The sequence below is a fragment of the Hemiscyllium ocellatum genome, chromosome 4 (genome assembly GCF_020745735.1).
Source record: "Hemiscyllium ocellatum isolate sHemOce1 chromosome 4, sHemOce1.pat.X.cur, whole genome shotgun sequence".
Lineage (NCBI taxonomy): Eukaryota > Metazoa > Chordata > Chondrichthyes > Orectolobiformes > Hemiscylliidae > Hemiscyllium > Hemiscyllium ocellatum.
In genome coordinates this window covers 27,646,530-27,671,922 of record NC_083404.1, presented here as the reverse complement: position 1 = coordinate 27,671,922, position 25,393 = coordinate 27,646,530, and the positions used below count along the sequence as shown (strand labels likewise).

The following is a 25,393-nucleotide window of genomic DNA, read 5'->3' as shown; positions in this document are numbered from 1 at the left end:
TTCGAGGAAATCACCTCCAACACCTAAAATACCTCAAAGAAAAGGAGCAGCTCTTACAGCCAGAAAGTTTACCCATCCTCCATCTTGGATTACCCAGAATCCCATTGCCCCAGAACTGGCAGAGTTTCCTCTTGGTACTGTGGAAAATAAAGAACATGAAAGCACGGGAAGGGTTAAAACATGAAGACCACTTGCAACCTGTCTTCTGTGGAAGGCAGGAAGGCAGGGTGGGAGAACTTCAGTGGAACACTCTTACACCAATTAGCAGAGTAAGGTTAAGGCTAAAAGGTCACTATGGCGAGATGAGATAAGAGAAGTAATAAAGCAAGTTTCTAGGTTCAGTGTTATTATGACAGGATTGCGACAGTGAATATTTGGGACATGTCATTAAAATTATTCAGGCATTAAACACAACACCGTACTCACACAGGGCCTGGAAGGCAGAATTGAACCACTCTGTCGCTAGACAGCTACAGGCTTGAAGCCTGCACCAAGATCACTTGGAATTATGCAGGAATTGCAAAACCTGCACCCACACCTCCTCCCTCACCTCCATCCAAAGCCCTAAAGGAGCCTTCCACATCCATCAAAGTTTTACCTGCACATCCACCGATATCATTTATTGTATCCGTTGCTCCCGATGCTGTCTCCTCTACATTGGGGAGACTGGACGCCTTCTAGCAGAGCGCTTTAGGGAACATCTCCGGAACACCCACACCAATCAACCACACCGCCCTGTGGCCCAACATTTCAACTCCCCCTCCCACTCTGCCAAGGACATGGAGGTCCTGGGCCTCCTTCACTGCCGCTCCCTCACCACCAGACGCCTGGAGGAAGAATGCCTCATCTTCCACCTCGGAACACTTCAACCCCAGGGCATCAATGTGGACTTCAACAGTTCCTCATTTCCCCTTCCCCCACCTCACCCTAATTCCAAACTTCCAGCTCAGCACTGTCCCCATGACTTGTCCTACCTGCCTATCTTCTTTTCCATCTATCCACTCCATCCTAACCTATCACCTTCATCCCCTCCTCCACTCACCTATTGTACTCTATGCTACTTTCTCCCCACCCCCACCCTCCTCTCACTTATCTCTCCACTCTTCAGGCTCTCTCCCTGTATTCCTGATGAAGGGCTTTTGCCCGAAACGTCGATTTTACTGCTTCACTCTAATCTAGACACATGTAATTAAAATATCTAATTAATAGTTAGTAGAGTCAGCTTGAGACAGGAGACAATTATAATAGATGGAATGGCTAAATATCTATCATGATAGGTTAGTCTGCAATGAAAGATCACTATAGCAGAAGTGATAATAAATATCCAATCATGACATTAGAATAACATCAAATAGAATGTACAACTAAAAAGATAATGGGAACTAACATCATTGATTTATTGTGTAGCTAGAGTGAGGTACTTTGATTAATATAGTTGGACATACTGATAAGCTAACAGAAACATGATAAAAAATATATAAAAATCCACGGACCCTGAGGCCCATGGGCATTCAAGAATCAGCTTTCTTATTGTCACGGTTTTTTGTTTGCAAATAAAGGACCTACTCCTTGAAGAACTCTCTGTATCTCCTGGTGGTTCTCTATATTTTCTCCACAACAGTAACCACCCCTACAAAATTCCAGAATCTCCTATCTGAAAGCCAATGTACTACATTGTTTACTTTGTTCATTTGTACACTGTCCCAATGTAAACAAATTCCCATTATGCTCCCATTATCTATTTCACTGTGGTTTAAAAAGAAGTCATAATATCTACAGGAAGACGTACAAGTCAATCATTGAATTCTTTTACATACACAGAAAACTCTGATGCCACCAATTCAAAATTCAAAAGTCCAAAGCAAAAGGTAATTGAATGAAAATAAATTATGCACTTGCATCACAATCAGAGATGGTGAAGCTGGTACCTGTTGGATGCCAATGTTTGTGGAGTGTGTGTGTGTGTGTGTGTGTGTGTGTGTGTGTGTGTGTGTGTGTGTGTGTGTGTGTGTGTGTGTGTGTGTGTGTGTGTGTGTGTGTGTGTGTGTGTGTGGTCACTTTCCATGGAGTGTACCCTGAGATGTTGGTGATTGGTCCTAGGAGGCGCAAGTAGAGAGCTGGAATCACCAGGTAACCATTCTGACTTTTATGTCAGGAACTGTTGCCATCTCATTTCTATCTGCTGGCTGGGAGAATGGGAAACTGCATACAGAGGCCAGATTAACTAATAATATTTTACTGCACGCAAAAAATAGATTGGAAAAATGAAATTTTTGAGAAAGATGAGAAAAGAAACAGCTGATTTTCCACTCAGTGTTTCAATGGTGAGATGAGCAACTTGCTAGCGAGCATACAGCAGTCTATTGCTTGCATTACTGGAATGTTATAAGCTAATCTCACCTACGTTACATACGTTTTTTTTCCCAGGCAGTGGAGAGAAACTAGACAACAAGAAAAGCACGAGCATTTGAGGAACTGTCTGGCAGGTTCAGCTTCCTGCTTGCTTCTCTGAGCTTTCAGTTTAGGCAGCATTCTGCAACCTCTCAGGTTAGATTCCATTGCTGTGACTAGCTGCATCCTTCATCCATGGAGGTTGGCATTGGACAAGTACCAGTCTTACTGCAGGATCAGAATTAATCTTCAACTAACTTACAATATAGTTCAGCACTTCAATACTGCACTTTAGAGCACACAGCACTGCCTTAGAGCTCACCGACAGTGCTGTTGTCAGACCACTTTGAGTGAATGAGCAAGCACACATCAATGCATCGTGCACCTCAGGTCTTTTAACTTGCTTTCTGAGCAGTCATTTACTTTGCATCTATTCGAATGCTCACAGCACCTTAGCCTTACCTTGTAGTTTTGTGTATTACCACATCTTTCAAAACTGACAAACTCACCATATTTCTGTCTTAGATTAGATTAGATCAGATTTCCTACAGTGTGGAAACAGGCCCTTCGGCCCAACCAGCCCACACCGACCGTCCGAAGAGTAACCCATACAGACACATTTCCCTCTGACTAATGCACTTAGCACAAAGCATTAGTCTAGCACGGCCAATCTAGCATGGCCAATTTACCTAACCTGCACATCTTTGGACTGTGGGAGGAAACCGGAGCACTCAGAGGAAACCCACGCAGACACGGGGAGAACGTGCAAACTCCACCCGTCCATGGCAACCAGATATCCCAACCCAATCTAGTCCCACCTGCCAGCACCTGGCCCATATCACTCCAAACCTTTCCTATTCATATACCCATCCATATAAATGTTGCAATTGTACTAGCCTTGACCACTTCCTCTGGCAACTTATTCCATACACTTACCACCCTCCGTGTGAAAAATTGGCCCCTTAGGTCTCTTTTATATCTTTCCCCTCTCACCCTAAACCTATGCCCTCTAGTTCTCGACTCCCCCACCCCAGGGAAAAGACTTTGTCTACTTATCCTATCCGTGCCCCTCACGATTTTATAAACCTCTATAAAGTCACCCCTTAACCTCCAACGCCTCCAGGGAAAACAGCCCCAGCCTGTTCAGCCTCTCCCAATAGCTCAAATCCTCCAACCCTGACAACATCCTTGTAAATCTTTTCTGAACCCTTTCAAGTTTCACAACATCTTTCTGATAGGAATGAGACCAGAGTTGCATGCGATATTCCAACAGAGGCCTAACCAATGTCCTGTACAGCCGCAACATGACCTTCCAACTCCTGTACTCAATACTCTGACCAATAAAGGAAAGCATACCAAACGCCTTCTTCACTACCCTATCTACCTGCAACTCCACTTTCAAGGAGCTCTGAACCTACACTCCAAGGTCTCTTTGTTCAGCAACACTCCCTAGGACCTTACCATAAAGTGTATAAGTCCTGCTAAGATTTGCTTTCCCAAAATGCAGGACCTCACATTTATCTGAATTAATCTCCATCTGTCACTTCTCAGCCCATTAACCCATCTGGTCAAGATCCCGTTGTAATCTGAGGTAACCCTCTTCGCTGTCCACTACACCTCCAATTTTGGTGTCATCTGCAAACTTACTAACTGTACCTCTTATGCTCACATCCAAATAATTTATATAAATGACAAAAAGTAGTGGTTCCAACACTCCACTGGTCTCATGCCTCCAGTCTGAAAAACAACCCTCCACCACTACCCTCTGTCTTCTATCTTTGAGCCAGTTCTGTATCCAATTGGTTAGTTCTCCCTGTATTCCATGAGGTCTAACCTTGTTAACCAATCTCCCATGGGGAACCTTGTTGAACGCCTTACTGAAGTCCATATAAATCACATCTATCGCTCTGCCCTCATCAATCCTCTTTATTATTTCTTCAAAAAACTTAATTAAGTTTGTGAGACATGATTTCCCACGCACAAGGCCATGTTAACTATCCCTAATCAGTCCTTGCCTTTCCAAATACATGTATAAACTGTCCATCAGGATTCCCTCCAACAACTTGCCCACCACCAACCTCAGGCTCACTGGTCTATAGTTCCTTGACTTGTCCTTACCACCTTTCTTAAACAGTGGTGCCACATTAGCCAACTTCCAGTCTTCCAGCACCTCACCTGTGGCTATCGATGATACAAATATCTCATTAAGGGGCCCAGCAATCACTTCTCTAGCTTCCCACAGAGTTCTAGGGTATATCTGATCAGGTCCTATGGATTTATCCACTTTTATTCGTTTCAAGACACCCAACACTTCCTCCTCTGCAATATGGACATTTTGCAAGATGTCACCATCTATTTCGCTACATTCTATATCTTCCATGTCCTTTTCCACAGTAAATACTGATGCAAGATACTTGCTTAGTATCTTCCCCATCTCCTACTGCTCCACACAAAAGTCGCCTTGCTAATCTTTGAGGGGCCCTATTCTCTCCCTAGTTATCCTTTTGTCCTTAATGCATTTGTAAAAACCCTTTGGATTCTTCTTAATTCTAATTGTCAAAGCTATTTCCTGTCCCCTTTTTGCCCTCCTGATTTCCCTCTTAAGTATACTCCTACTGTCTTTATACTCTTCTAAGGATTCACTCGATCTATCCTGTCTAGACTTAACATATGCTTCCTTCTTTTTCTTAACCAAACCCTCAATTTCTTTAGTCATCCAGCATTCCCTATACCTACCAGCCTTTCTTTTCACCCTAAAAAGAATATACTTTCTCTGGTTCTCATTATCTCATTTCTGAAGGCTTCCCATTTTCCAGCCAGCTCTTTACCTGCAAATATCTGCCCCCATTCAACTTTTAAAAGTTCCTGCCTAATTCCGTCAAAATTGGCCTTTCTCCAACTTTTAGATCTGCTCTATCCTTTTCCATCACTATTTTAAAACTAATAGAATTATGATCGCTGGCCCCAAAGTGCTCGCCCACTGACACCCCAGTCACCTGCCTTGCCTTATTTCCCAAGAGTAGGTCAAGTTTTGCACCTTCTCTAGTAGGTACATCAACATACTGAATCAGAAAATTGTCTTGTACACACTTAACAAATTCCTCTCCATCTAAACCCTTAACACTATGGCAGTCCCAGTCTACTTTTGGAAAGTTAAAATCCCCTACCATAACCACCCTATTATTCTTACAGATAACTGAGATCTCCTTACAAATTTGTTTCTCAATTTCCGTCTGACTATTATGGGGTCTATAATACAATCCGGATAAGGTGATCATCCCTTTCTTATTTCTCAGTTCTACACAAATAACTTGCCTGGACGTATTTCTAGGAATATCCTCCTTCTGTAGTATCCAGCTGTAATGCTACCCCCCTCGCGCCACCCTTTATTTCCTTCCTGTAGCATTTACATCCTGGAACATTAAGATGCCAGTCCTGCCCATCCCTGAGCCATGTTTCTGTAATTGCTATGATATCCCAGTCCCATGTTCCTAACCATGCCCTCAGTTCATCTGCCTTCCCTGTTAGGCCCCTTGCATTGAAATAAATGCAGTTTAATTTATTAGTCCTATCTTGTCCCTGCCTGCCCTGACTGTTTGACTCACATCTACTCTCAGCTGTACCCGTCTCAGATCGATCTCTTTCCTCATTATCTCCCTGGGTCCCACTCCCCCACCTTACTAGTTTAAATCCTCCCAAGCAGTTCTAGCAAATCTCCCTGCCAGTATATTAGTCCTTTTCCAATTCAGGTTCAATCCGTCCTTCTTGTACAGGTCAGTTCTACCCAAAAGACCTTCCAATGATCCAAAAATCTGAACCTTACTCCCATACACCAGCTCCTCAGCAATGCATTCATATGCTCTTCCCTCGTATTCCTGCCCTCACTGGCTCATAGCACCAGGCGTAACCCAGATATTTCAACTCTTGAGGACATATTTTTTAACTTCCTGCCTAACTCTCTTTAATTTCCCTTCAGAATCTCATCCTTTTCCCTTTCTATGTTGCTGGTTCCAATGTGGACAATGACCTCCTGCTGGCCCCTCTCCCCCTTGAGAACATTCTACACCCTCTCTGAGATATCCTGATCCTGGCACCAGGGAAGCAACACACCATTCTGATTTTTTCACTTTTAGCCACAGAAACGTCTGTCTGTGCCTCAGACTAGAGAGTTCCCTAACACAATTGATCTCTTGGAACCTGACGTACCCCTCATTGCATTAGAGCCAGTCTCAATACCAGAAATATGGCTGTTCGTGCTATGTTCCCCTAAAAATCCATCACCCCCTACATTTTCCAAAACAACATATTTGTTTGAAATGGGAATAGCCACAGAAGACTCCTGTGCTAACTGCCTACCTCTCTTACCTTTCCTGGAGTTGACCCATCCTTTTCCCCCTTCCTATAACTGCCATCCATTACATCCCCTTGCTCTTATAAATTCCTCGTTGCCTCTAACTATCTCTGCAACCAATCCATTTGATCTGATAGGATTCGCAACCAACAGCATTTATTGCAGATATAATCCTGAGTAACCTATAAACTCTCCCTAAACTTCCACATCTGACAAGAAGAGCAGATTACTCTACTAAAGACCATTTTTGCTTTTTTCAGTCTACGGACCCAGAAATTAGCACTGTCTTATTTCTCTACAAAACACTGCTCCAAGTTAAATTAATAGTTATGGCGTATATTTAAAGTTTAATCAAGAGACATGTCTCAATAAAACATATAATCATGAAAGAACCCACTCTACTCACTACTGCAGACTTACTGTAAGGCCACGCTTAAAATATTCACTTATCTGTTTCTGTGCTATGACCTCTCCCAAAAAGATTCCTCCAAGATTAGATGTGAATTTCACTGTTTGTTAATTTTCCCAGATGCACTCCGATGTCCACTGATACATGAATTCAAACAGCAAAGGAGGAACTGTGCAGGTTCACTGCTCTGTCAGTTAGCAATGTGGGTTTCTTCCTCTCTCTCTCTCTTTCTTGCACTGATCTCGCTGTGTGCTTCCTTTCTTTTTGTTTTCAGAACACTTGGTTCTGTCAGGTAGTTCTGTTGCTTTTAACTCTCCTAAAGGTACAGTACACTCACACCTTTGTGACACCATCAATCTGACTGACTGCCACTAGGGACAGTGCATCATGCTGATTGGCATAACTAGACTGTAGACCTGGCAGGTCTAAAGGTCTAAAGTGGGAAAGTTAGGAATTATATGAAGGAGTTGGGTGGGAATGTCTGGATGATTAGTAATTTTGGAGTTGATAGGGAGTGCAAGACAGATAGGAACATTAAGGCTTGGGTGATCAACTAGAATAACAGGCTAAGTCTGCAACTCACTCTGTGAAATCTGATCTTTCTTCTCTTCTATCCTCATGCAAAATGGAACTGAAAAACCACCTTACTCAGAGTGGGTGGAGTAAGTTTTTGTTTCTGTCTGAAGGAGTAGTCTCCACTTGTGAGTAATGTGAGTAACCTACCACATTTACAATCTCTTGGAGTTGTGCTACATAATTCAGAATAAGATTGACTGCATCAAAGGTCTATCTAAAGGCATTCTATGATGCACCTTGCTGGATTCCTCCATTTCCCATTGTATTGAGGACTGAGGTAAACTTTAATTTGTGAGCTATGTTGACTGCTCATATTCCTAAGAAGTATTTTGTTTCTCACATAGGCTCAGTTGAACCATCATCAATGGATTCAGTCATAGCAGGGGCGATTGTCACTGTGGCCACGGTACAATGAACACATAGATACACTGAGGAAAAAACAAGCTCAATACCAGCAGCAACCTCCAGTTGTTGTTAAAGAGTTCGGGACAGGATGGTGAAGAGGTACACAAATCTCAGAGTCCTTGATGCCATTTTCCTCTGGGAGAGTGGGGTGCAGTGCTGCTACAGAAAGATTGCCTCTGGGCACTGTAACAGTAGAGTGTCATCTGCTGGAGGACTTGTGAACTGAACAGGGGGATAGCTCTCAAGCTGTCAGTTGACCTCAATTTTTATGAAACTGCTGCTTCCAAGGATTTAGTGAGGACTCTGTTGGATCTCTTAAACTGCAACCAACAAACTTATCAAGATGCACATTACAGTTGCAGTTTATGTAAGATTACACTGCTTCATCTCATTTCCGCATGACGTGATCAGTTCTGTAACCTGAACAACTTTAGTTGTTGAGAGTGCCATATCATTCATCAATTAAAAAAGAGTTCCATTCAATCAATATTAAGGTATTCTGTGATAATTGGCCCACATTTGTGCCAGGTACCCTGTAAGTTGCCGTGATGTCTATATCCTGAATAACTTTGAGGTTTCCACTTCTTTTCAAGGGCTGGTTACCTTACAAAGACAGCTATTGGGAGATTAGGGTACCCTTTGTGTCCATGGTTATTGCCTCTGTAACATATCCTTCTGACTGAGGCCCAGTGTAGATACAATGAAGCCCATTGTTCTTCCAGGGCTATCATGGACCAGATGATAGGCTTTTGAGAATGCAGTTCTGATGTTTGTATCAGTCATACAGTCTAGAGAGAGACTGTTGTATAATCCTTGCAAGTTGTTTTCTGCACAAGAAGAGCAGGCTAAGAGGCTATGTGGTGGATGCTGAAGAGAATGGCAGCAGTTTTTTGAGGAAGCAGATAGGATATTGAGCAGAAGGAAAATCACCTTTAGCGGAGTAGAGCATTAGACTGTTAGTTGGAATAAGCCAAAGAGGATTTAATTCATACATACAATCTGTGTTGGATGAAGTTAACCTTCACAGATTGTAAATTTGCTTTTTTGTTAAAAGGAAAGTCCTGTTTTAGTCTTAGTAGCAAATACAAATTATTTATTTGTACCTTCACTCTTCCTGCTATTTAATAAAAAGTATTGTTAACAACTTTTGAAAGTGTTACAACATGTGATGCTCCCACATTAATAATGACAATATGTGATGCTATGCTGGATGTTAGGGAAAGAGTAACACTTCTTCAGTGTTCTAACATGGCGTGGTGCTAATGACAGTTAGAATCTGCAGTTTAATTCTTGTAACTGCAGTTAAATGACAGTCAATTGGACAAAGGATGATGTAAAGTGGCAATATATTTATGAATGTGTGCCTCTATTTCCAATGAAGTATAATCTGTGTACCATCAGAATCATTCTTTTGCATTCCCCCTCACTAAGTCTATTGGGAAAGGTTATTCCTGGCCGGCCTGGTACACAGTTAAACTTTAAGAGAGACACTGGTGGCTTGAATCCTCAAAGGTCTGGGCCATGGTGAATACTACTGCCACTGATAAGTTCAAGATAGCAAGATCACAGTACTGTAGAGGTGTGCTGCCTACATAGTGAGGTAAGCAGCAGAGAATTGCATGAGAAGTCAGATAGAACCCCTCCGTGACATTCCCTGAAATTGACACTCAGTTGATTTTTGGGAAACGTCAGTGCATTATGAAACACTTTCACTGCCTGCTGTTTGTGTCTTGGTTCAAAGAAAGGAGGCAAGCTGGCGAGTTGCAGCAACATAGAAAATAAATGATGAAACACCTCCTAACAGAGCCACAGTTGTCAAACCAAAGAGCCAAAATCTATGTGGAACTAGAAGTACAGTGTCACAAAGACAGGAAAGTGCATCCATCTCCTTCTAGATGTGGTATATTTCAACTGCCTAAGTACAATGCAGGTTACTGACAGCATACGGAATACTAGTATTTTCAATATGATTAACAGTGTTCCCCACACCTATTGGATCAGATTTACTGTATAGGTAAAAACAATGACTGCAGACGCTGGAAACTAGATTCTGGATTAGTTGTGCTGGAAGAGCACAGCAGTTCAGGCAGTATCCGAGGGGCAGTAAAATCGACGTTTCGGGCAAAAGCCCTTCATTAGGAATAAAGGCAGAGAGCCTGAAGGGTGGAGAGATAAGCTAGAGGAGGGTGGGGGTGGAGAGATAAGCATAGCGTACAATAGGTGAGTGGGGGTGGGGATGCAGGTGATAGGGCAAGGAGGAGGGTGGAGTGGATAGGTGGAAAAGATGATAGGCAGATAGGACAAGTCATGGGGACAGTGCTGAGCTGGAAGTTTGGAACTGGGGTGTGGTGGGGGAAGGGGAAATGAGGAAACTGTTGAAGTCCGCATTGATGCCCTGGGGTTGAAGTGTTCCGAGGTGGAAGATGAGGCGTTCTTCCTCCAGGCGTCTGGTGGTGAGGGAGCAACGGTGAAGGAGGCCCAGGACCTCCATGTCCTCGGCAGAGTGGGAGGGGGAGTTGAAATGTTGGGCCACAGGGTGGTGTGGTTGATTGGTGTGGGTGTCCCGGAGATGTTCCCTAAAGCGCTCTGCTAGGAGGCGTCCAGTCTCCCCAATGTAGAGGAGACCGCATCGGGAGAATGGATACAATAAATGATATTGGTAGATGTGCAGGTAAAACTTTGATGGATGTGGAAGGCTCCTTTAGGGCCTTGGATGGAGGTGAGGGAGGAGGTGTGGGTGCAGGTTTTGCAATTCCTGCGGTGGCAGGGGAAGGTGCCAGGATTGGGAGGGTGGGTTGTAGGGGGGCGTGGACCTGACCAGGTAGTCACGGAGGGAACGGTCTTTGCGGAAGGTGGAAAGGGGTGGGGAGGGAAATATATCCCTGGTCGTGGGGTCTTTTTGGAGGTGGTGGAAATGTCGACGGATGATTTGGTTTATGTGGAGGTTGGTAGGGTGTAAGGTGAGCACCAGGGGCATTCTGTCTTTGCTACGGTTGGAGGGGTGGGGTCTGAGGGCGGAGATGTGGGATGTGGACAAGATGCGTTAGAGGGCATCTTCAACCACGTGGGAAGGGAAATTGCAGTCTCTAAAGAAGGAGGCCATCTGGTGTGTTCTATGGTGGATCTGGTCCTCCTGGGAGCAGATACGACAGAGGTGGAGGAATTGGGAATACGGGATGGCATTTTTGCAAGAGGTAGGGTGGGAAGAGGTGTAATCCAGGTAGCTGTGGGAGTCGTTGGGTTTGTAACAAATGTCAGTGTCAAGTCGGTCACCATTAATGGAGATGGAGAGGTCCAGGAAGGGGAGGGAGGTGTCAAAGATGGTCCAGGTAAATTTAAGGTCAGGGTGGAATGTGTTGGTGAAGTTGATGAATTGCTCAACCTTCTCGTGGGAGCACGAGGTGGCATCAATGCAGTCATCAATGTAGCGGAGGAAGAGGTGGGGAGTGGTGCCGGTGTAATTACGGAAGATCAACTGTTCTACGTAGCCAACAAAGAGACAGGCATAGCTGGGGCCCATACGTGTGCCCTTGGCTACCTCTTTGTTCTGGAGGAAGTGGGAGGATTCGAAGGAGAAATTGTTAAGGCTGAGGATGAGTTCGACCAAATGAATGAGAGTGTCGGTGGAAGGGTACTGTTGGGGACGTCAGGAGAGGAAAAATGGAGGGCTTGGAGGCCCTGGTCATGGCGGATGGAGGTGTAGAGGAATTGGATATCCATGGTGAAGATGAGGCATTGGGGGCCGGGGAAACGGAAGTCTTGGAGGAGGTGGAGGGCGTGGGTGGTGTCTCGAACATATGTGGGGAGTTCCTGGACTAGGGGGGATAGGATAGTGTCAAGGTAGGTAGAAATGAGTTCAGTTGGGCAGGAGCATGTTGAGACAATGCATTGGCCAGGGTGGTCAGGCTTGTGGATCTTGGGAAGGAGGTAGAACCGGGCGGTGTGGGGTTCCCGGACTATGAGGTTGGAAGCTGTGGCTGGGAGATCTCCTGAGGTGATGAGTTTCTGTATGGTCTGCTTGATGATGGTTTAGTGATGTGGGGGTGGGGTCATGGTCAGGGGGCAGTAGGAAGAGGTGTCCTCGAGTTGGCGTTTGACTTCAGCGGTGTAGATGTCAGTGCGCCAGATTACCACTGCGCCCCCTTTATCTGCTGGCTTGATGGTGAGGTCAGGATTGGAGAAGAGAGATTGGAGGGCTGCGCATTGTGAGGGTGAGAGGTTGGAGTGGGGGAGGGGGTAGACAGGTTGAGGCGGTTAATGTCTCGGTGGCAGTTGGAAATGAAGAGGTTGAGGGCAGGTAATAGGCCAGCGCGGGGTGTCCAGGTGGATGTAGTGTGTTGGAGGTGGGCAAAGGGGTCTTCAGAAGGTGGGCGGGAGTCCTGATTGCGAAAGTAAGCTTGGAGGCGGAGGCGGCGGAAGAAGTGTTCAATGTCATGGCGTGTATTAAATTCATTGATGCGTGGATGGAGGGGGATGAAGGGGAGTCCTTTGCTGAGGACTGATCATTCGTCCTCAGTGAGGGGGAGGTCTGGAGGGATAGTGAAAACTCGGCAGGGCTGGGAGCTAGGATTTGGTGTGGGTGTGGAGGCGGAGCTGGTAACTGGAGTGGGTGTGATGGTGGGGGGAATGGGGGTGGAGTCATGAGTGGGGTGGTGCTCCCCTCAGGGTTCTGGGGGCCGGGAATGGTGACAGCGGGATCTGTGGGGATCATGTCAGCAGAAGGCAGGTGAGTGGTGGTGGTGGGAGCAGAAGTGGTGGCAGACAGAGCAGTAGGGGTGGCGGAAGTCACTGAGCGTGTGACATCAGCGATGATGTGAGGGGTGGAAGTGATGTCACTTGTTATGCATGAGGAATTGTGAGGGGCGGAAGTGGCTGTGGGAGTGGCCATAATGGGGGCAGAAGTGACATAATCAATCAGCGTGGGGGGTGGCAGCTGCACCAGCTGCATGGCTAATGGTGTCCGAGCAGTTCCAGAGGGAAGGGAAATAGTGATCTCTAAAGGAGGCCATCTGGTGTGTTCTGTGGTGGAACTAGTCCTCCTGGGAGCAGAAATGGCAGAGGTAGAGGAATTGGGAATACGAGATGGCATTTTTACAAGAGGTAGGGTGGGAAGAGGTGTAATCCAGGTAGCTGTAGGAGTTGTTGGGTTTGTAAAAAATGTCAGTGTCAAGTCGGTCATCATTAATGGAGATGGAGAGGTCCAGGAAGGGGAGGGAGGTGTCAGAGATGGTCCAGGTAAATTCAAGGTCAGGGTGGAATGTGTTGGTGAAGTTGATGTCCAGGTAAATTTAAGGTCAGGGTGTCCAGGTAAATTTACTGTATGCTTACATTCATGTGTATAGTTTAACTATATGTACCTTTAGGAAGAGTGATTCTGAAATTAAGATAGTTTATCAATATGGAGTAAATGAATATTCGATCTGAATGATATATGGAGAGTATGCATGATACACAAATGCCCTGGTGCTCAGCTAGCTTGATTTATTTATTTTCACATTTTTTCACTGTTACTTTCTTGTCCTCAAATAAGGTCTTGCAAATGCCAAGGTGAAGCACATGGTTTCTTCCCACAGCATTTACCAGCAAACCAAATATTGGCATTAATTTTTTCCACTAAGTAGTAAAAAGGGACACAATCATCCAACTCATTGAAAATTTGGCATCATTGGATTTGAAGATGTATGTATTGCAATAGGATCAGACAGAGTCAGTCAATGCGGTTTTGCAAAAGATAATCGTGCTAACTAAATTAGAGTTCTTTGTAGAAATAACAGGCAAGTTGGATAATGGACAACGTATGCACTAGGGTCTCAATTCCAGAGATCCCAATTTAGCTGATTGTTTCTTCAGAATTTAGCCTGCACAATAATTTCAGATTTGTATTAGACATGGCAACTCAAGACACGCGTGGTGTTTTTATAAAAAATATATTTTAAACAACCATTTAATATGCAACTGTACAGGTACAATTCTCATGTTGATTCATACCAATAAGTATGTTTTCTATTTACAACCTAGTAGGCAAGAACATTGTTTAAATACATAATTCAATAAAAATGTTCAAGTATCTTCAAAATCAAGGGGCAAACTGAAAGCATGTTAACTGTAGTTAAAGCCCACTTAAATCATAAAAATACTGCTGCAGTAACTACTGTTGGCTTCTCAACAGTAAAATACTTAGGCATCAGATATTTGGTCTGCTTGGAATACAGTGTTGTCTTGTGGGCAATTATAATGACAGGCACATGTGATGATTACCATCATTTGTTTTTGAACAATTATTCCTCCTGCACATTTAAAATCCAGCTGGGTTGTTTTGGTGCTGTGAGGGGTGCAGCATCTTCCATCATTGCAAACACCACAATATTTAGGTTTGTATGACTGGACACTTAGGCAGCCATCGTATTCAAATCTTGTAGGTTTTGTTGCTTTTGGTGTTCGAACACATTTTTTCCCTTTCTTTAAAAAACAGGAAGCAGAAGACAAAGCGATTAAAACAGTTTTAAAAGTACAAATATCTTAAAAAAAACAATAGTTTAACAGCTTTAAAGTACGGCAGCCATGATGTGTAAATGCTGGACTGGGGCGTACAAAGTTAAAAATCAGACAACACCAGGTTATAGTCCAACAGGTTGATTTGGAAGCACTAGCTTTTGGAGCACTCCTCCTTCATCAACCACCTGATGAAGGAGCAACACGCCGAAAGCTAGTGCTTCCAAATAAACCTGTGTTGGATTATAACCTGGTGTTGTGTGATTTTTAGTGTAAAAATCATCATATTGGGTTCTGATACCATAACAGAAAATGTGTTGCTGGAAAAGCACAGCAGGTCAGGCAGCATCCAAGGAGCAGGAGAGTCGACGTTTCGGGCATGAGCCCTTCTTCAGGAATGAGGAATGGGCTCATGCCCAAAATGTCAGTTCTCCTGCTCCTTGGATGCTGCCTGACCTGCTGCGCTTTTCCAGCAACACATTTTCAGCTCTGATCTCCAGCATCTGCAGTCCTCACTTTTTCCCTTCTGATACCATAACACATGCAAAAGAACTTAACTTGCATATCAACGTTGTTACAGGACATAATTACGAAACTCAGAAGAAGGTTATTTCAGTTTGAGTTTACAGGAAGAGACAATTTGGGATTCAAGTTTGTTAGCTTGGTAAATTCACAATTGCATTAATTATTGATGAAATCGAGTAGTAAAAATACTGAGGGTTTCAAACAAAGTTGTTGTCACTGAAAAACACACATGATTTTGATTTGGCCTTTACTTAGCAAGTGTTTGGTTTTCAAATGCAGAACAAGAGGGTTGAAGAGTCACATGTTTCCAATTCAACTCGGATTATATTGTTGAGTTACACCATTGTACAGCTCCATCCAAATTGTGTAAAATTCCAGTTCTCACCGTGAATTAAACCAGGGCCTTGTGAAAACTTCCAAAATTCCTTAGATTGTGCTAAAGGTTCCAGTGAGTGGAGAATAGGAAATGGATCATCTTTATTCAAGAAAGGAGGGTAACAGAAAGCAAGACACCATAGACCAGCTAACAAACTGAAACAGGGAAGTTACTAGAATTCATTATTAAGGGGTTTTTAGTGGAATACTTAAATTGCAATAGGATCAGACTGAGTCAGTCAATGTGGTTTTGCAAAAGATAATCATGCTTAACTAAATTAGAGCTCTGTAGAAATAACAGGCAAGTTGGATAAAGGAGAACCTCAGTTTGATGTACTTGGACTTCTAAAAAAAAAGCATCTGAAAGAACTGCCACAACAAAGGGTACTATACAAATTTGAGCTCATGGTGTATGGATGACATTGTAACATGGTTGGTTAACATGAAGCAAAGAGTAAATGGTCTGCTTCTGTTTTTCTGAACTTCATCACAATCTAATCCTAAACTCATATAGCAATACCTTATCTAAAAGGTACAGATGTTCAAATGATGTACCAATGGTTCAATCAGGTGGAGGATAAATGATCCGCAGCACAATTTGAAGAACAGGTGAGCTTTCCTGGTGTACCAGCCTAAAATTTATCCTTCGACCAAGGCCAGTAGGATGTAAGTTTTTTGTCAATTTTTATTTACTATTTTAAAGGTTTGGCTGTTTTTGAATTCAGTGCCACGTTTGCCCAGTTAATAATGACTACAGCTGAAGTAATTCATTGTCTATGAAGTGTTTGCTTAAATGATCTGGAGGGTAATACTTAAGCACAAGATTGTTTTTCTTCCTCCATAATTGAAGTGCTGTTATAAAGTTCATTCTTATGTACTCATGAATGATTTGTTGGTAATTTACTGGAGCACATTAAACCTGTCCAAATTGTATGAAAGCTAAAATTGGTCAGATCCTTAAATTGGAGAAAGATTTGTATTCCTGGTTTAGAAAATGCATAACAATTGATAGAAAAAACACTTTGGAAATAAATATATACTGTTGATAGATCCTTATAGAAGCATTGCCTTGTGCCTTGTAGAATAATAAGTAAGGAAATTCTGGAGAGAAATTTCATCTCAGTGGTAGTGTGAAATGGATGGTAACAGACCAGCCACGTATTGCTCTATTTACCAGATTGACTTAAACAGGAAGGAAAAGAAATCAGCTGGCTTCTCTGCCATCTTTTTTACACCCCTACTGAAACGGAATTTCACTTTTGCCCCATGATCAATGCCTGGTGTTTGCTAAGTTACCAGATTCATTCACAGTGTGCTGAGGCAGTATATTACTCAATATTACCATGCTCACTGACCTACTTTAGCTCCTTTTCCATTGATGCTTAAAAGTTTAAAATTCTCATGTTTGAGTGCAAATCCTTCCCTGGCCCTTCCCCCATTATTTTTGCAACCTGCTCTAGTTCTCCAACCCTGGAACAATTCTCCACAAAAGGTGTTACAAATTTAAGTTGTTCCAACTCCTGGTGTCTTAACATGCTACTCACAAAATGCCAAAAGTTCAACGCTGTTGTTTGTACTCACTTTTAGAGTGACTTTGTAATCACCACATGGTCGAACTTCACAAATCCGTGTTTGCTTTATCATATCACACTGGTGGTTTTTATTAGTTACACGAGTAGAAATGCCTATTCCACAGGTTTTGGAGCAGGCGCTCCATTGTGTAGTCTGCTGTATACAGTTAAGTGAGTCCAACTCATAGGCTGCCTCCTGTCTGTGAGCTGAAATGAAAAGAATCTTACTCAAGTCTGTGTAAAAACTTTGAAATAATTAAATTTGTTGCAATTACAGCAAAATTAAAATATCACCACTTTGATTGTGTCTTAGAAACTTAGAATGCATGGAAAATTGCAGTTTCAATTTTCACTAGTGTATACCATAATAAGCTATAGATTCAATTTCAGTAAATCGGCCTTCCCTCCAAGAGGACAGATTAAGGACATTGGGGAATTTGACTGGAAAGCTTTATAGTTGCAATTACAAGCCAAGAAACTCTATGTTTGCTTGACCCAGCCTATCCTATTTTCAAGATTAGCAAAAATAAATTTTGTACCATGGAATCAATCCAGATTTCTGGCGTTAATCATGAGAAAAACCACCCAAATAAAAAAAAAGCTCATGCAGGAACATTTAAGTTCACCAAAAGGGAGTACATTTTCCGATTTTTTTTATACACATACTTGCACTTTAATTTATTTCACAATCCGATGCTGTACTGAATCTGGTAACTTCACGACTGGACAGTTCTGTGAAACTACATACCACTTCAGGCATTAGTGTTCAAAATCAAATCTGAAAAGAGTTGTCAAATCTAGCCACTGAATCCAACTACTTTAGTCCATGAGAATGCAACCTTGACTAGACATTTTGAATTTTCTTTAAAACACTAATAATAGATGTTGTAAATCTGAAAACAATAAAAACATAACCAGTTGAAAAAAACTCAGCCAGTCAAGCAAGTTATCTATTGAAGAACATTGAGGCTTCAGTTCTTTAGACCCTGTCTCAGGATTAAAGCTGAGCAACATTTCAAAACAGGAGAGAAAAAAAAAGAGGGCAGATGAGATGGAGAGAAAATGACAAGAAAATAAATAGAATTACCCATTAAGTGCAGGGATCAAGAACAAGAGATGGTTATGTGAGCAAAGGGATGTCAGCAACAGAGAAAGAGGCAGGATAAATGGGAGAAAGCAAAGAAATACCAGATGTATACAAGACACTTGTAAGTAGCTCAAGAGAGTACTACAAAGGAAACATTAGAAACTGGCATGGTGGAGCAAACTCCAAAAGGAGAAAAATCTAGATGAACGCTAAGGGTGCAGATCACCCTACCAATGGTGTTCTAAAAGGGGTCATTACTCCAGTACCAATAGATTCTCCCTACCCCACCATTCACTGAAAATACTGGAAAGCCCTTTCTACTTACCAACAAATTCTGCTAAAGAGATACAAGAGCTGCAGTTGACTAATTCAGAATTTAATTTTAAGGCCAGAAAGTTGCAAAACGCCCAGTTAGAGGATGCTGTGCTCGTACTTAAAATTAAATCAGAACAATATAGAAGGCCAAAGATAGATGTTCAATTAAAAACTGAAATGGCAAGTGGAAGGGAACTTGGAGTAGCAACCACCTAACTTGTGGTTGCATTCTTTGTTTAGTGAAGATTAAGCAGAAAAGGTATTTTGGAATAATAAGTACATTGAAATAATCGGCACAGTGACCGGTATCCCATGACCAAATCCCAAATCACCTTTTATTTGTGTACGGTATACTGGCTATGACCAGCCAGCTTGGAGTCAGTCTTCTGAACGAAGGAAATTCTAAATCTCCCAGTTATTTTTATTATCTGGTCAGCCAGGGCTTTCCTGATTGATTGAGGTTATGGACATTGCAAAAGTAAAGAGAAAAAAAGTGTTGGTTGTAAATGGAAGAAGCAAAGTAGGAAGTCCTAGAGGCACTGTTTATTTTGGAATGTTAAGAAGAGGATAGTGTGTTTATAATGTGAATTCAGTAGAGAAGGTAGAAGAGGCAAACAGCAATCAAATGCAGACTGGATGTTGTCGTGTTGGAGTGGAACCCTTGGCTGAGAAGAGCTTTTGGAAGTTCTGATGTAGCATAGAGTTATAGAGATGTACAGAATGGAAACAGACCCTTTGGTCCAACCCATCCATGCTGACCAGATATCCTAACCCAATCTAATCCCACCTGCCAAAAGCAAATCTTAGCAGGACTTATACACTAAATGGTAAGGTCCCAGGGAATGTTGTTGAACAAAGACCTTGGAGTGCAGGTTCATAGCTCCTTCAAAGTGGAGTCATAGGTAGATAGGATAGCGACGGTGGCATTTGGTATACTTTCCTTTATTGGTCAGAGTATTAAGTACAGGATTTGGGAGGTCATGTTGCGGCTGTACAGGACATTATTTAGGCCACTGTTGGAATATTGCATGCAATTCTGGTCGCCTTCCTATCGGAAAGATGTTGTGAAACTTGAAAGGGTTCAGAAAAGATTTACAAGCATGTTGTCAGGGTTGGAGGATTTGAGCTATAGGGAGAGGCTGAACAGGCTGGGGCTGTTTTCCCTGGGGTGTCAGAGGCTGAGGGGTAACCTTTATAGGGGTTCACAAAATTATGAGGGGCATGGATAGGATAAATAGTCAAAGTCTTTTCCCTGGGGTCAGGGAGTCCAGAACTAGAGGGCATAGGTTTAGGGTGAGAGGGGAAAGATATAAAAGAGACCTATGGGGCAACTTTTTCACGCAGAGGGTGGTATGTGTATGGAATGAGCTGCGGGAGGAAGTGGAGGAGGCTGGTACAATTCCAACATTTAAGAGGCATTTGGATGGGTATATGAATAGCAAGGTTGAGGGATATGAGAATGTACTCAACGCAAACTCTGCAGAGATAGAATGATGCTCTCACAAGGATAGGTGTCTGCAGAAATATAACCCAAGTAGTTTTGAGAATCAGAATAAGCATGTTAATCAGCAGCCCATATTCACCCATTGTGAAGACCCAAAAGGAAAGTAAAGATTGAGAGATAGATCACAATAACATGGGGGAAAGTGTGAACTTTTAAAGTGATGAAATAATCTGAAGCAAAATGAACAAAGGAAATGCCACCAACATCAGTGTAAAACTGAAAAGGTTGCCTAGTGCCTTTCACTCCAGAGATTGCTCCACCATTTTCTATAGACTGTGTCGGTAACTGTTCAAAATGAGAAAACAGACTGAGAAAGATTGATGTGTTGGGTGCTTGTAGATCAAGAGTAGAAAAAGGAAACAGCTAGGTTTAAAAGACTGGAAACAGGTTACGAGAAACTACTTGTTCATGACGTGGGACACAATGGCCAATTGTAATGCACCCACATTTGTCCATGAAGAAATTAACAAATCCAATATAGATGAGGGTTTGAATCTAGAAATCATTAGCTGTATGGCTCAACTTTTATTTGCCAAACTAAGGAACTTTTATTATAAGTATAACGTAGATTCTGGGAAGAATTATGAGAGTGGACCTCTAAACCAGTTTCTCTATGTAACATGCCTTTTTTTTAATATATAGCCATTTCTTTGTTTAAAGCAGCATACACCAGAAGCATTAATGTTTATGTGTTTATACTTTAACTACTGACTGACAAAATATCTGGATGCCCAATTTCCCGATATGCTCTGTTGGAACAAAAATGTTAATACAGTGTGTACACATTTCAAAACATGTTTAGAATAAAATTAAAGCATCACTCTGAAGCTGAAAGGTTGGAGCTATGGAACTGACAGTCCAGTTAGAATTACTTATACAGTAGAGCGTGTAAAATAAAGTATCCACAGTATATAATAGCTAAAAAAAAAGATAAACATCATATTTTACCTGCCAGTAAAAATCCTTCAATAGGTGCTTCTTGTTTGTGGTCACAAACCCATTGCTCACAACACTCTCCTGGCATCTGTACTTGTTTAGGAAATGGGCAATCAGGCCCAGGCAAAAGAACATCCAGATTACAACGTGGCACACAGCCGATCAGACCATCTTTACAGGAACACTGGTATTTGCAGCTTGGCTGAAATGTTTCACCATTTCGATAGACAACTCCATCATACATGCAAATATTACCTTCATGTGCTGGAATTCAAAAGATAAGGAGTGTTAAGTTTATATTATTCTTAATAAGAGTGCCAGCAAATACAGAAATATACATCTAAGTGACAAATAGATTTTTTGATAAATTATAGTGGGAAGAAATGTGAAAAAAAAGTGCTTCACAAACGCTTGTTTTCTTACTTATTTAGAGATGAACATTTTGTTCAACATACTACCTTTGAAAATTTCTTCAGAAGTATAAATTCAACTTCTTAAAAAATAAATTTCTTAGGAAATATTTGTACAAATTGAATAGTGTAACCAATCACTTGTACATTAAAATGGTGTAGTCCAGGGACTCTGGTGACAGCAATGGCATGGACTGATGAACCCCAGAGCAGGTCTCTGGCTGTAGCATGGAATGGGCCGGTGAAGCCCGGAGTGGTAATATAGTTGCTGAGAAGGAAAATTTGGACACTGTCCAAGCTATCTTTCTTTTTTTTTAAATTTAAAGTTAACGAGAATGGCACTGATTCATGGAGGCAGTATAAATTTTTCACTTTTGTATTGAATACACATGACGATAAATAATTAAAAAACAAACAAACTGCAGACCGTATTTTACTCAACAGGAAAAATGCTCATGAGCTTGCAGTAATAATTTCACATCCCAATGACACTGTACCTTGCACCATTATTGGCAGCATGTAACATGTCAATTGTATGTTACATGTGAGAATTCCTCTGAAACAGTGATGTAGCGGTAATGTCACATGACTAGTAACCCAGAACCTGAGGCATATGGTCTGAAATCATGAGTTTGAATTCCATCATAGCACATGGTGAAATTTAAGTTAAAAACTAGCCTAATGGTGACTATGTAACCAGTGCCAATTGTTGTAAGACTTCATCTGGTCCTCAAATGTCCTTTAGGGAATTTTAAACTATCCTTACCTGATTTAGCCTACATGTGACTTCATATCCGCAGCATAATAGCAACTCTTAACTGCCCTCTAGACATTCAAGGATGGGCAACAAATGCTAAACCAGTTAGCAATGTCAATACCCATGAACTAATCATAAAAAATTATTGAAGATAATTTACAAATATCATCAACAGACATACCCATTTTTATTTCTCTGATGAATGTAGTTGTCCAAGTGACAAGAATGTCAGTGTTTAGTCAATTTGTATGACTGTTTCTTCAACTGGAGGCTGAAATATCCTTTATTATTTGAAGTAATAAATCAGTGGGGAAATGTTATCCAAATGGCCTAATCTACAATTGTAATTGATTTGTGTTTCCACAAATAAACATTGACACATTTATTTAAGAAACAAAATCAATATGATTAGTGAAAGGATCACTACCATTAAAATGCCTACATGCAATTAGGGTTGAATTATTTAATTAAATTAATAGCTGGGTCAATTTTCAACGTAGATGTGGTGAGGGAACTGATGCACTTTATTTCCACTTAGTTGCCTGACCTTACTTGTCAAGGGGAATATCGTTATAGATGATCAGTAATGCTACAGTATCTAGTTAACAGCAAATTTACCTTCCTTTAATTCAACTGGTTTAGAATCAAGGTTTTAAATTTACAGCTTTCTCAAGTTATAGTGAACTTATTTCTTTTATATTATTTTGCATAATTGCTAATTCCGTCAGTTGGATCATGACTACTATTCGTGCAGCAATGATTTATCATTTCCCATTATGGATGTCTCTCTAATCCAAGGATGAATCACTTAGAAAAAAAAGAGGCAGAATTCATTTAAGTTAAAATGTTGCGTATTTTTCAAAAGTTCCTTGTTCGAATAAAAACAGTTCATAATTCCCATCTCCTCACACTGTACAGCACTAGTTAATACATGGCATATTATACCAGGCACGCTTCACACAATGGGTAATACACAATTTCACATCATATTCTAATTGTGACTTTAATGGGGTTTTGCAAAGCTGTCATTATACCTCAGCTTTCCAATATTGCTTGCCACTAAACTCAGCATTACATCAGCTGTTATGGCCATTTATTCAACACGCTATTCGAAATAGATTGTGAAACTAAACCTTAAATTCCTCTACATTACAGTTTTTCCCACTGAAAAGATCATAATTTTTAAAAAAAAACAGTAAAACCTACTTGCCACATTTTTGCTCATTTTACTTGGAGCAATATTCCCTTGCAGATCCCTTCGATTTTTTTTCCTGTATGTTCTCTAACTTGTTCATTTGGAAGTCACTCGTTCTAACCCTATAGGCAAACCATTTGATGCACAATAAGCAGAAACAGAACAAAACCTGAATTGGGCACAACTGACCACTTTCAACCACTGCAAAACTGCCATTATTAAAACTTAATATTTGCTTCTGATAGGTTTTCTCTAATTAAAATTTTAGATTCCTTCAATTGAAGGAAACATGACAGAAGCCTTTACAGGAGGCTCCCAAGCACTGAGGATGTCACCTAGAAAGGGGACGAAACGTTTGCAACAAAAACTCCCAGCTCCGCGAACAGAACCACAATAAAATTTTAGATCTTCAATATTCACTTTGCCAGAGATACTCAAACTCTTTTGTATCCCATATTATGGTCTGACTCATTCCATGTTTGTTCAAAGATCTTCAAGGGCAACCTTCCTTTCTGAGGTGTAGGTTGGCTGTCTATAATTATTCACCTAGGAGTGAATTATTTAATCTTTAAAATGTAAAATTTTGAATTTTCATTGGTTTTAAATTACCCAGATTGGCCCCGTTACACTTGTCTGGACACTCGAGTCCTTAGCAAGACAAATATGGCCGAGGATTCCCCAGGAGAGTAACTGGCGAGTAACCGCAAAAATGTAAACAATGCTTGCAACTTACTGCAAAATATCATTAGCATAATAAGGAATAAACAAACGGGTAGTTATCAGCAGAATTTCTAGCGTGGTTTGCACGTAGGTAGATATTGTAGCATATTTGTTAGAAACAAATGCATAAATAAGTTCATTACTAATTGAAAGCTGAACGAGGGGCAAATTCACACAGAACTTGATTGTCCATACAAACGTTACAAAGAGACACATCGGAAAATGATACAGTATATCATATTATATTGATTCAGAATTTCGTCAACAAAGTTGCTCCGAGCAATCAGCACAGGAGAGTAGAGTCGGGTAGTCAAACACCCCAGTCCCTTTGTTTCTACAGCCTCGATTATTATGCCCACCCTCTTTCCCCCTGACATCCAAACAGCCTCGTTTGGTCCCAACATTTTTATCTTCCTTTAGTTTACATCATTGAACAGTTTCGATAGTTACCAGTTTCGAACGAGCTCTCTAGTCACGATTCATTATTCTTAATTTTTAAAAAATAATATAATTCTCGAAGCCTGCAATGACAACTTAGTTGACTTGCTCAGCCTAAGATAAGCGTACTAACATAGATGAAGCTTCTTAATTGAATTGTTGATAATTGCAATGTTTCTTTGAAAATAATGAGGCAGGCTGGTTCACCATGCACGCTGTGAACTCACCTAAGCAAATGCCAACTCCTTGTCGTTTATCGGCGCTGTAATCGCACTGCAGCCCTTGGTGCGAATCACAGATATCGTTTACGGTGCAGACTTCCCCTGCTTGTTTGGCACAAACACGGCAGCAGGCGCAGTTGTCCAAGACTAGCCGCACCCCGGGTGTACATTTTGGTGGATCCTTTGGGCATTTACAAAGTGAAGAACATTGCTGGCCGTTGACCCGCTGTAAAACAGAAACACGGAACACAAAAAATTTTGAAATACCAAATCTGAAATGAATTACATATGTTCCTCTCTCACAGTCCCCCTTGGGGGGCTAAGAAACAACTTTTTAACTTGCATTTCATTTATTCTATGAAGCGCAATCACCTCAATTATAAGCACAAGTAGAGCCACCAGTGCCACAATGAAGACCTGCATACTCTCACTCATGAACACACAACTTTCCAGCGATGTCAGCCGCGTGTATTTTATACAGCCGCCTTTCTACCGAAGCGCCGCTCTGATTGGCTAAGGCCACGAAAGTAACAAGTCAAGCGTCTTTTCTGGCTACTTTGACAACTCCCCAGGGATTGCCAACAGCTTTCTATTTTTTAATTTTTCCAGTGACAAACAGTGTCCTTCATATCAAAGGGCAATGTACTCCTGTTCTATTTTCTTCTGCGGTAGTGCTTATTTATTCCCCAGCACCCATGGTGTGTGTGCAAGTGTG

The 25,393-nt window shown here is 41.6% G+C and overlaps 1 protein-coding gene and 1 non-coding gene across 2 annotated transcripts; both read right to left on the bottom strand.

Annotated features, from left to right (window-relative positions):
* Window positions 1-432: 432 nt before the first annotated feature.
* trnastop-uca (transfer RNA opal suppressor (anticodon UCA)) lies at window positions 433-516 on the bottom strand. The gene has a single exon. It is a non-coding gene; the product is annotated as a tRNA-Sec (tRNA).
* Window positions 517-14,043: 13,527 nt separating this feature from the next.
* Window positions 14,044-25,111, bottom strand: LOC132815331 (CCN family member 3-like). Its single transcript, XM_060824187.1, has 5 exons — window positions 25,051-25,111; window positions 24,685-24,904; window positions 20,950-21,201; window positions 17,106-17,302; window positions 14,044-14,591 (listed from the first exon to the last, which is right to left on the bottom strand). The coding sequence occupies exons 1-5, from the start codon at window positions 25,099-25,101 to the stop codon at window positions 14,310-14,312; spliced, it is 1,002 nt and encodes a 333-aa protein (XP_060680170.1). The 5' UTR covers window positions 25,102-25,111; the 3' UTR covers window positions 14,044-14,309.
* Window positions 25,112-25,393: the final 282 nt, after the last annotated feature.